The sequence below is a fragment of the Leguminivora glycinivorella genome, chromosome 19 (assembly GCF_023078275.1).
Source record: "Leguminivora glycinivorella isolate SPB_JAAS2020 chromosome 19, LegGlyc_1.1, whole genome shotgun sequence".
In the NCBI taxonomy this organism is placed as follows: domain Eukaryota; kingdom Metazoa; phylum Arthropoda; class Insecta; order Lepidoptera; family Tortricidae; genus Leguminivora; species Leguminivora glycinivorella.
Window position 1 is genome coordinate 11,280,445 of NC_062989.1, and position 12,436 is coordinate 11,292,880.

Here is a 12,436-nt window from a genome sequence, read left to right on the forward strand (position 1 = left end):
TTTTTAAACAATATTAATTTTTGATATATTTAGGTCTTGATTAGGTAAAATTTTAAGATTATAGGTAGATAATTACGTAGGATATTTTTTTACTGATGTGGATAAGTACTAAAATATCTATAAAATACTTAAATACAAAGAAAACATTCAACAATATGGAACAAACGCCCTAACCGAATCGGGATAACAAATGACAGATTTTGACTAGTTATGTCGTTTTTAAGTAAACTATTGCCGCTTTATTCATAAAGACGCTAACACGAAATTAGTATAAATTGCAAATTTCATCCTTATTGTGAACGAAATTTACTTTTTACTTCAGATTTGAGCATGGCACGTGTAGCAATCAGCCATTCAATCTTAATCCAGACAGTCGCCACTCAAATACCAGCAAAATTTACAGCCCTCCCGATGAGATAAATACCGAAAATTCCTTGAAACAGCCAGTTTAATGTCACGTGTATTTTACTGCAAATTATATCTATGAATAAACGAAAATCATCGGGGCTCGTGTACGCCTACGTGTTTTATTTGAATCTGTTTCTAAACAAGCATTGCTATGCAATTTTGTGCAGGCGTTCTGGATATCATTTTTATGAGGGTTATCGACCTAACCCCAAACTCCCCAAAGCATGGCTTGTGATATTAATACTAGGGAACGATCATCGCAAGTAGTGAAGAATACCTACTCATCAAATGGACCAATTAGTTTACATTAAGATATTTTGTTATAGGTGCAAAAATATGTGTCAAAAATCATGCTCTTAGTGTTCGCGTCCGTCCGTAAGCTCATAGTAAACAGTTTACCCAATGTCTCGCTAGATGTCGCTGTACCGACCGTAAACTAGCTAACGAAATTCTTACCGTGTTTGTATATAAGTGTTGAACTTTATTTTTAATAAAATTTTGGCTTTATTTGTGAATGTTAATGTTGGTTTCATTGCTTCCAAGTAAAGAGCGCCCTTTTTGAAATTAGGGGTACATTCATTGGTCCTTTACGAACCGGGATGTACTGTGGGCCTTAAGTTTTAGTAGTGCTTTCCTGTACCAAGTGGCAACGGATTGTTGTCGAGGGTGCAGTCTCCGAGGGCGGCAGCGGATTGGAGCAGTCGACGGAGTCAGCAGCGCCGTGACCTTGGGTGACGTCACGGTGATCAACTTGGCGGGAAGATTCAAACTGAGGTTCAGAGTACTAGTGAAGTGTAAGAAGATTAAAAACTGTGAGTACATTTATGTGTTTCTCTGTGCAAAGTGTCACTAATTGGAACTGTCACCTGTCAAAACAATACAACTGTCAAGTGTCAAATTTGGACTTAGAAAAATTCATGGACAGAAGACAATTTCAAAGTGTTAAACACTTAGAATAATTTAAGAAAAAGTGATCCGACGGGGAACCTATGCCCGATTTTATAGCGAAGTTAAAACGACGAAACACTTAGAAAATTTTGAGGAAAAAAACACTTGCGATTTTTTTGAAGATTCTATACCTATAAGGACTTAGTAGATTTACGAGAGGATCGGGACTTAGAAAATTTTAAACAGATTTTGCTGGGACTTGTAATTTTTCAAGATGAGTAAGTTGGATACAAGTATCAACTTTCAAACGGATCAAAACGTTCATATTACTAAGGCGTATAGCAATTATAAAAAGTCTCCGAAGGAGCGGATTACCGTCGCATACGTCGAAACTAGACTGGAAAGCTTGGAAACACTATGGGAACAGTTTTCGCGTATGCATATGCAGATCATGATGTTACCAGAGCAAGAGTTATTGAAAAACACTGCATATATGAAGAACGACGTGTATGAGGCGACCAACGAGTTATACATGGATTATAAATGCGAACTGAAGAACGTTTTGAGCAAGCTAAAGGCAATACCCAGCAATGCTAGTCCCATGTTGCCAAATACATCCACATCAAAATCAAGTCACGTGAAGCTTCCAAAGATCACTATACCAACATTTTCGGGAAAGTACGAGGAATGGACGGGATTCCGGGATTTGTTTATTTCTCTCATCCACAAAAACAAGGACATAGACGATATTCAGAAGCTTCACTATCTGAAGGCGCATTTGGCAGGCGAGGCGGAGCAGCTTCTTAGGCATATACCTATTTCTAGTGAGAGCTATGTGCAGTGTTGGACCCAGTTAGAGAGTCGCTATAATAATAAACAATATTTAGCAAATTGTATTTTAAAAAGATTTTTTGCACAAAAAACTCTTCTGACTGAGTCTGCCACTGACATCAAACAATTGTTAGACTGTACTACAGAAACATTAAATGCTTTATCTAGTCTCAAAATAAACACAAGTACTTGGGATATCATTATAATTTACATTGTTAGTCATAAATTGGATCCAGAAAGTAGGAAGATTTGGGAATGTAAGGTGAGCGAATTTGTGTCTCTATCTGAACAGTTACCGTCACTGGACCAATTTAAAGACTTTTTGCAAACGAGGTATCATTCTTTAGAATTTTTGGAACCTAAACCGGGATTCGCCCATAAAAATAAGTTTGTTAATAATAACTATAAGGGGAATTTTAGTCAGGTCAAGGGTAATCAGGGGCAAAGAGTTAGTACCATGCACGTCGCTAGCAAGGTATCTTGTAGTTATTGTAAAGGTGAACATAGAATAATACATTGTAAAGATTTTAATGCTTTGGATGTCGAGGTCAAGCGTAATTTTGTTCAAACAAGTGGTATGTGTTTCAACTGTTTAGGCCAGAATCACTCCGCCAGGCACTGCAAAGTTACAACAAATTGTCAAATCTGTAACAGGAGACATCACTCGCTTTTACATCAAAAAGGGGATTCACAAGCCAATGAGGGAAAAGAGACAGCGTCTGGTCAAACTGTGGCACAAGTTCATACACAGAATGTGTCAACGATAGAACCTACACCGGGAACCAGCGTTTCAAATCACTTCGTGAATGAAGTATCACAGCACGGGTTACTGGCTACCGCGGTTGTAAGAGCCAGAGCATGGGAGAAGGAGGAGAGTCATCTAATAAGGGCCCTGATAGATCCGGGTTCCGAAGTTTCATTTGTATCGTCAGCTACTGTTCAGTTACTTGGGTTAAAGCAAACCCCAGCTAAGGTTTCAGTGACAGGATTACGAGGGCAGCTGATTACAGTTTTGAAGTCTATCGTTCAAATAACGATTTCATCACGATCTGACACCAACAGTGCCATCGAGGTTACGGCATTTGTAGTCGACAAGGTTACATCTAATCAACCCTCAACAAAGGTGTCCATTACATCCTGGCCTGAGTTACAAACCGTTGAGCTAGCAGACCCTGAATATCACACGCCAAATAAAATAGACATGCTGTTAGGAGCAAAGGTCTATGCACGGATCATCCAACCAGGTTTATTCAAATCTCCCCAAGAGACTACAGTGGCACAAAAGACGTCATTGGGGTGGATTTTATGTGGAGAAACAGGTTTACAGGCGAACGTCTCATGCAAGCTAGTGAGCTTGCACACACAGGTGGATCAGTTGCTGAGGTCTTTTTGGGAACTTGAGTCAGAACCTAGCAACAAACAACGAATCTTGACACCTGAAGAACAAAGATGTGAGGAAATATATGAAGCGACAACTACACGAGATGAGGCGGGCAGATACGTTGTTAGATTACCGTTCAGGGATCAGCAACCAACTTGTGTAGATGGTGGGTCCAGAGAGATTGCGTTGCGTAGGTTTCACTCTCTGGAAAGGCGGCTTCAAAACGACGAGCGTCTGGAAACAGAATACACAAAGGTGTTCCATGAATATAGGGACTTAAATCACATGGAACCTTTGACAGAACAAGAATCTAAAGAAAAGGGGTTATACTTACCTTACCATGCTGTTGTACGGGACGAACGGGAAACTACTAAGGTGCGCATTGTCTTCGATGCTTCATGCAAGGGCACAAACGGGGTGTCCTTAAACAACGACCTTATGGTTGGCCCTACATTGCAGCCAGAGTTGAGGCACTTAATCATGCGTTGGCGGATGCATCCAATTGTTTTCATTGCCGACATCGTCAAGATGTACAGGCAAGTATTAGTGGACAACAGGGACACTAAGTACCAACGCATCTTGTGGAGAGAAAACAATAAGGAATCTGTAAAAGAGTACAAGTTAAATCGAGTTACGTTTGGGGTCTCATCAGCTCCATACTTAGCTGTCAAAACATTGATTCAAGTAGCCTTAGATGAGAGTGCAGACTTCCCGCTTGCAGCTAGTAGAATACGCAAGGATTTTTATATGGACGACCTGATGTCAGGTTGCGAGTCCGAGCAAGAGGCAATAGAGATCTATCACCAAATGAAGACAATATTGAGCAAAGGAGGCTTTGAGCTTCAAAAATGGTCAAGCAATAGCAAAGCTATGCTAGAAGAAATCCAAGAAAGTATAGCAAGGAAAGAAGAGCATAAGAAGATAGAGATAAAGCAAGAAGAAGTAAATAAAATCTTAGGACTTACCTGGGATCGAAGTCGGGATCAATTTGCTTATACGGTCCAGTTACCTTCTCCAACAGCACCTGTAACTAAAAGAAAAGTTACATCGGACATCGCGAAGCTATATGATCCTCTAGGGTGGATAGCTCCTAGCATAGTGACAGCGAAAATGTTCATTCAGAAGCTGTGGTTGGCGGGTATCGAATGGGATCAAGAGCTGCCTTCCCCATTGCTGGAAGAATGGTTAAGCTATAGGGAAAGCTTATCACAACTTACCAAATTTAGACTTCCACGTTGGACAAATCACAGTGCTGACTCAGCTTTAGTTGAACTGCATGGTTTCAGTGACGCGTCAAACGCTGCATATGCCGCTGTGGTGTATTTACGTGTTATTGACGCAGAAGGGTTGATACACGTCAGTTTGGTATCATGCAAAACAAAGGTCTCACCAATCAAACAAATTTCGATTCCTCGGTTGGAATTATGCGGAGCAGTCTTACTAGCAAAGCTGTTGGTTGAAGTTTCTGACGTGTTAGAAGTAGACAAAACAAATATACACGCGTGGACAGACTCTGAAGTAGTACTGGCATGGTTAAGCAGTCATCCAAGCAGATGGAAGACTTTTATAGGAAATAGATGCTCGGAGATCTTAACAGCTACTTCTCGGAGCCAGTGGTCGCACGTGAGATCAGAGCAAAATCCAGCCGATTGTGCATCAAGAGGGATTTCTGCATCTGAGTTAGGAAACTTTGAACTTTGGCTAAACGGACCGGCTTGGCTAAAACAAGACGTGATCAATTACAAGGCTTCAAAGTCAGTAAGTACTCAGCTAGAGGAAAGGAAAGTACATACTCACCTTGAAACTGTGATAACCTCATCAGACAGTGAAGATCCTTTATGGTCGAAATATTCTTCACTCACTAAGTTGTTGAGAGTTGTTGCATACTGCCGAAGATTCCTGAAAAATAAAAGAAAAAGTCATACTTACCTGTTGAAGAGTGAAATAGAGGAAGCTTTAGCAATCATGGTGAAAAAGAATCAGCAACAAGCATACGCGGAAGAAATCGAAGAAATTAAGAAAGGTAGGCTAAAGAAGAAAAGTCAACTTACCTCATTCACTCCCTTTCTCGACGATTTGGAAATAATCCGTGTTGGTGGGCGGCTCCAGAGTGCAGACATGACATACGATCAAAAGCACCCAATGTTGTTACCGAAGTCAGCGTGGTTGACACCGCTTATTCTTCAAGATGCGCATGTTAAAACTTTACATGGAGGAGCGCCTCTGATGGTTAATTATATTAGGGCTAAGTTCTGTATACCAGGTCTTAAGAACTTGGTTAAAAACCACGTAAGGAAATGTATTCCTTGTGTTCGTAACGCAGCCAACATTCGGAACCAATTGATGGGGCAGTTACCCTCACCCAGGGTTAATGTAACAAGGCCATTTCTACGCAGCGGGGTAGATTATGCTGGGCCCATCAATATACGTGTCTCCAAGGGTAGAGGCAACAAGTCATACAAAGGGTATATTTGCCTTTTTGTATGCATGGCCACCAAAGCCGTTCATATAGAAGCAGTGAGTGAACTATCAACTGCAGGGTTTCTCGCTGCCTTTAAAAGGTTTGTCGCGAGGCGAGGTTATTGTAGTGACCTCTACAGTGATAATGGGTCTAATTTCGTGGGTGCGGCGAAAGAACTTCAATATCTCTTCAATGCGGAAAAGTCAAGCTTGATTCCCGAGCTGGCTGACTGGATGGCATCCAACGGAACCCAATGGCATTTTATACCTCCTTACGCTCCGAACTTTGGGGGTCTTTGGGAAGCAGGGATAAAGTCCTGTAAATTTCATCTGAAACGTGTGATTGGGAATGCCACACTTACATTCGAAGAGATAAGTACTGTTCTATCTCAAATAGAGGCGTGCATGAATTCAAGGCCGCTGTGGCGCATTGATGACAATGGAGAATCTCTTCCATTGACACCGGGTCATTTTTTAGTGGGAGAATCACTGGTTGTAGCACCGGATCAGTGTTATGATCAAGTGCCAATTTCGCCACTACGTAGATGGCAATTATGTCAACGCATGATGCAGGATTTCTGGCGGCGCTGGTCCCAGGAATACTTAAATCAGTTCCTCCAAAGACATAAGTGGACTCAACAAACTCCGGAACCCAAGATAGGCGATGTAGTTCTGGTAAAAGAGCCTGATTTGCCACCTACCAGATGGCTCCTCGGTCAAGTGGTTGAAACACATCCAGGTTTGGACAAGGTAACGCGAGTTGTTACCTTAAGATGTAAAAATAATCTCATAAAAAGACCCACATCAAGAATTTGTGTTTTGCCATTAACTAATTAAATTTGCTTTGTTGTGTACGTGCATTCAAATGTATATATAGAACGCAATACTCATGTACGTCACAACGTTATTATATTTAAGTTTATTGTACTGTTAACTTATGTTAAGAACTGTTGTTCTTGGTGGGCGGCATGTTCGCGTCCGTCCGTAAGCTCATAGTAAACAGTTTACCCAATGTCTCGCTAGATGTCGCTGTACCGACCGTAAACTAGCTAACGAAATTCTTACCGTGTTTGTATATAAGTGTTGAACTTTATTTTTAATAAAATTTTGGCTTTATTTGTGAATGTTAATGTTGGTTTCATTGCTTCCAAGTAAAGAGCGCCCTTTTTGAAATTAGGGGTACATTCACTTAGGTATTACACCAGATTAAGATGCTACGCTGTGCTAGTGTAGGTACATCCATATTTTTACAATTTGAGTTTGTATAATAACTCGGCTACTCAATCTTCAGTCTGCAAGTATCTACTTTCAAGCCTCGACAATATACCTACCATTATTAACAGTCACTAAAGCAAACTGACTTCGGATATAACACTTATATACCTACGCGATTACGACAAATTATCACACAAATATATTTAAAGTTAATGTACTTAGGTAGGTAATTTGCATGCGGGTAGGTTTATGTTATTTCTACGGAGTTTTAAAAGACCTGAATAAAACAGCGTCAGATATTTATTGTTAAGTTTTATTGTAAAACTACACTGCACTGAAGAACGGTTGTTAATAAGTAGGTATTTCGAGTGATGTATTTTGTTAATCTGTAGATAATACTGAACGGTCCTGCTCCATTGTGTTCACAATCAGCCTGCAAGAAAACATAAATTAAGTATTGGTTATTAAGAAATACATTATTTCTCCGGGAATCGGGTGGTCTTCAGTAACGTCAATCAGTCTTCCCGGCTCGGCCACCAGTGGGCCTTGTCGTTTTTTCTTTCGTGTATGATATCTATTTCAATTTAAAATGTATATACAGTAGTGTGACTACTTGAAAAAGAACAAATCAAAAAATATTCAATAAAATAATATGATTTGAGAAGCGCTGGTAGCCTGGCGGTAAGTACGTGCGACTTTCGTTCCGGAGGTCGCGGGTTCAAACCCCGGCTCGCACCAATGAGTTTTTCGGAATTTATGTGCGAAATGTCATTTGATATTTGCCAGACGCTTTTCGGTGAAGGAAAACATCGTGAGGAAACCGGACTAATTCCAATAAGGTCTAGTTTACCCTTCGGGTTGGAAGGTCAGATGGGAGTCGCTTTCGTAAAAACTAGTGCCTATGCGAAATCTTGGGATTAGTTGTCAAAACGGACCCCAGGCTCCCATGAGCCGTGGCAAATGCCGGGATAACGCAAGGAGGATGATGGAAATAATTTGATTTGTTCCCTAGTTGTATAGATATGTTAATACCTGAGCCGCCTGCGCCAGCCCCTGCTCCCGCGTTGCCACCTACACCGGCGCCAAAGCTGAACCCTGCACCAGCACTGGCTCCTCCTGTTGTATAATACATAATAATTCAGCTCATATACATTCCACTGACTGGGCCCACTTCTGAGGCCAGTGCCCATACACTAAAAGCCAATCGCTCACTCTCCGTGGCGATCAAAACGCATTGTTGTGCTGTGAATGACGTGCTAAGTACCTATATGGAAGAGTGGTAGTGACATAAAGCGTTATCAATCGAAGTCATAGCGATTGTGACCACTAGGCCGGCAGGTATTTTATGTACGGGCATTTTCAGAATTTGCGTCCCCCCAATTAGCGTAAGTTGTTAACAAAAATTAACTCGCTGTCAGTTTTGTGACGACAATTAAGCATAAAATCTGTCTAAAAATTTACTTTTTCCACATTCTGAATGTAGATTATCGCTTAAAGTTTACGTAATTAACACGAAAACAATATTTTTATTGAAACTTCATGCTTAACTATCGCCACAAAACTGACAGTGAGTTAATTTTTGTTAACGACTTACGCTAATTGGGGGGTCCCAAATTCTGAAAATGCCCGTACACAAATGTTGATACTTACAAAACACTGATAGAAATGTAGATTTTATATGCTACTACAAAAACGCGTAGGTACTTAAAAAAATATTAGGTACTGACCTCCTACGCCGCCACCAGCGCCGGTACCTGCAAAGAAAAAAAATACTGTTTACACTATTCTGTTTACACTAGGCTTCAATTCTGTTTTTTTTTCGACATTACTTATTTATTTAATTTTTCCGGTAGCCTACTACCTGCCAAATCTGACTTAAGCTAAACCAGTGTTAAAAATCACATTTTCTCAAACATGCAATGAAATATTGTCTTTACGTTCCTTAAAATGGGCTGGGAAGTATCGCTTTTTGGGCGCAACAACTCGAGAGGACTGTAAAGGGATTTCATATTATTTTTTAGGCCTAGGCCTGCAAAGTAACTTTTTTTATAAAATATATTGTCCTTTAGAGCATTTTTTTTTTATTTCATTGTATGTTTGAGAAAAGCACTATCGGCGTGAAAACAAATTCCCGGCCTCGTATCAGTCGTATCCCTATCCGGTCTCGCTCGCACGCTCGCTCGGCCGTATATACCCACTTGGCCGGAAATCCTCATTTTCCCGGCCTCTGATGTAATGTACTATTGTACCTAGCCATTGAAAAATTATTTGAAAGTAATATTAGACACGATAAATCGTGTGTATTATTCGTGTGTGTTTCTACATTCACATAATCATAATAAATTATGATTATGTGAATGTAGAAATTAAATAATTACCTAATAACCTACCAAAAACAAGTACCCTACATAATAAAATAATTGTGATTAAGTAAAGTAGTGATTACCTCCTTGTGTTCAAGTCTCACCCAAGACAGTAATTTTCCACTTTGAAATCTATTTATATAATATTTAAGCGAGCCTTTAAGCGAGAAATTCTTGTATATTTATTTATTTATATATACCGGTGATCTCGGAAACAGCTCTAACGATTTTGCTGAACTTTGTTATGTGGGGGTTTTAGGGGTGAAAAATCTAGTTTAGTCTTAGGACTCGGAAAACGCGAATTTTCATTTTTTCGATCTCCGAACGAAGCTCGGTCGCACAGGAATTTATATTAAGCTAGAAAATGTAATAGTTTTCTATTGCAATATAGGACTAACTTGAGCTATTGTAAGCGTATGCGTAATATCGATAACCGTCGCCAAACTGACCTGAAGATGTCGACTGCGGTGCCTGTTGGCTCTGAAACAGAAAATAATGTGAAAATAAGTACATATTACTTAGTTTGCTTCGATAATGTTCAAAATAAACATGTAGTTGAGTAATTCCCGAAAAGTTTGTACATTTGGATCACGTCTCCGATTTGGATAAAAATGATTAGGCTGATAGAGTCCATGATGCTGAGCAAGATCCACTAGGTTTCCCAAAATGTCCTAGGTTGATTGTATGAAACTTTCCTTTTTTGTTACCGAAAATGTATACCTAGAAATCTGGTAACAAAAAATGAAGGTTTCATTCAAACTGTTCTAATATTAAATTTTTGGCAGACGAGACACAGTTGCCACCTAGTATCGAGTAGTGGTACTGATAATTCACGCTATTTGACGCGTGATTGACACGTGATTGTCGCTAGATGTCACTTAACTATGCCTATACAAATAACCCGCATTTACTGGATGTATGGAGTTACAACTCTTATTTTTCTTATTAATTACCCTATGAGATAAGATAAGATAAGATAATCATTTATTTGTGAGGAAAGCTACATATTTTTAAATATTTGAAACTTACCCCGCCAATCAGCAGCACAGCAACGAACAGCACCAAAAACGACTTGAACATGTTGACAGTTAGCTTGTCACTTTGAAATGACACAAGGATCGACTCTCGCGACCATGTTTTATAGTAAACTCCGTGTCATTCACGATGGCGCGCGACTTAGTTCAAGCTAACCTTAAATGGCATGACAATACAAACCAAACGGTGTGTGCCTGTAAGCCCGTAGGGCTATTCTCTCAGTCGGTGTAGACCTTATTTCAATGAAAGAGAGTATTCTATTGAAGGACTGGTTGTAGAATGACGAAGTACGTTGATGGGTGTTTAATAGTCGCACAATTTTACGCTGAATGCGTAGTTTAAATTGTTTACTATTTTTAAAACCTCGGAATTTTGATAATTCTGGAATATTTTAAAGTATATTTAAATGTAACGATATATTTCCTTTAACAATTTTCTAGTAATAAGTTGGGCCTACCACAACAGCTATTAGATATCAAATATAAGCTATTGCTTTGGGGACGTCCATTAATTACGTTGTAGGGTTTAGGCTTATTTTAGACCACTTCCTCCCCCATGGTGATCTTTAGTGATATTTTCAGGACCTGTATAAAAGCTGTAAGTATAAATTATTATACAGGCTACCCTCCAAGCCTTAGCCATATTTAACAGTTGTACCTACGTATATGTATTGTGTACTAGCTAGATGATATACCTGATCCAATTTTCTTATAGGACCATTCTCTATGGTAGGTATGGTATTTTTCTTAATTATAAAAGGAGGCAAATGTTTACATTATTAAATAAAGTGTCCCCTGGGCATATATGACACTCAAATAGTGATGTGCAAGTTGCGGACTCTAAAAAATCTTAAATTTCTTGAAAAATTCACGAAACTTTCACGAAAAATAACGGGAATTTAAATTTATGAAATGGAAAGTTTCCATCCATACAAGCATGTAAAGTTTCTGAAGTTTTCCTATGTGAAAATTTCAGAATTTTGGAAACTTTCCGACGGCACATCAGTACACTCAAGTAAACAGTTTAAAACGTGGAAAATATTTTGACTAGTTGAAATTATCCGTCAGTCGAAATTGCCCCACTGTAAGTATCTTATCTTGATGTTCTAACGTCGATTTTCATCTCTTATATGGGTTCAAAGAAGTATCTAAGATGCTTCATCAAGCGATGTACCTATGTTTTATCTCATATAATTATCAATGGACAGTACTCAGATTTAACAATTTTTTATGACGTATAACAACACCAACTAGCAACGTAAATATCAACATTACACCAGCAATTTAAAATAAAATAGTTTACTCTAATAATTGCCACTATTATCTAAAAATAGCATACTTGTATAAGTATGTCTATCAAAATAATAACACGTACATACCTGCCCTAATTTATATTTCTATTTTATTTTAATGTGTTCGTATGTTTTTTTTAGGTACGTATTTGTAATTTTTTCAGCTACAGTTTTGTTATGTTATAGCTCAAATTACTCTTATTTTAAAATCTAAAACTGAAATCTTTCAAAGTCTGATCAACATCACTATCATCAGTTAGCTCGGCGAGCAATACCTACTATTTAGGTGTCCGTGCCTTCGCTTGAACCACTAATGAGATTAACACCTTCATAACTCGGCCCTAATCGAGTGAATTCCTCGACTAGTAGCGCCATCTGGCGCGCCAGTCAAGTACTAGTGTCGCCCGGTTACCAGCGCTCGGCTGCTTTTTCCTCAGTACGCTTTTGTAACTCGGCCGAGCAACACGTTTACAAAAGCAAGTCTTAAAAAGTTCGAGAAATTTAAAACATCGAAAAGATTATGATTACTTCTAGCTTCGTGATATTCCGCTCGGTGCCTTTGGC

At 39.1% G+C, this 12,436-nt stretch overlaps 2 protein-coding genes across 2 annotated transcripts; one reads left to right on the forward strand and one right to left on the reverse strand.

Annotated features, from left to right (window-relative positions):
* The first annotated feature begins 1,570 nt into the window (after positions 1–1,570).
* On the forward strand, positions 1,571–7,012 carry LOC125236773. The gene is made up of 4 exons (XM_048143698.1): positions 1,571–2,148; positions 2,782–5,797; positions 6,542–6,718; positions 6,992–7,012. Exons 1-4 carry the CDS (start codon positions 1,571–1,573, stop codon positions 7,010–7,012), a joined length of 3,792 nt encoding a protein of 1,263 aa, XP_047999655.1.
* A 468-nt stretch (positions 7,013–7,480) lies between these two features.
* LOC125236846 (glycine-rich protein 5-like) lies at positions 7,481–10,796 on the reverse strand. Its single transcript, XM_048143781.1, has 5 exons — positions 10,576–10,796; positions 9,996–10,026; positions 8,911–8,937; positions 8,216–8,299; positions 7,481–7,616 (listed from the first exon to the last, which is right to left on the reverse strand). Exons 1-5 carry the CDS (start codon positions 10,624–10,626, stop codon positions 7,612–7,614), a joined length of 198 nt encoding a protein of 65 aa, XP_047999738.1. The 5' UTR covers positions 10,627–10,796; the 3' UTR covers positions 7,481–7,611.
* Positions 10,797–12,436: the final 1,640 nt, after the last annotated feature.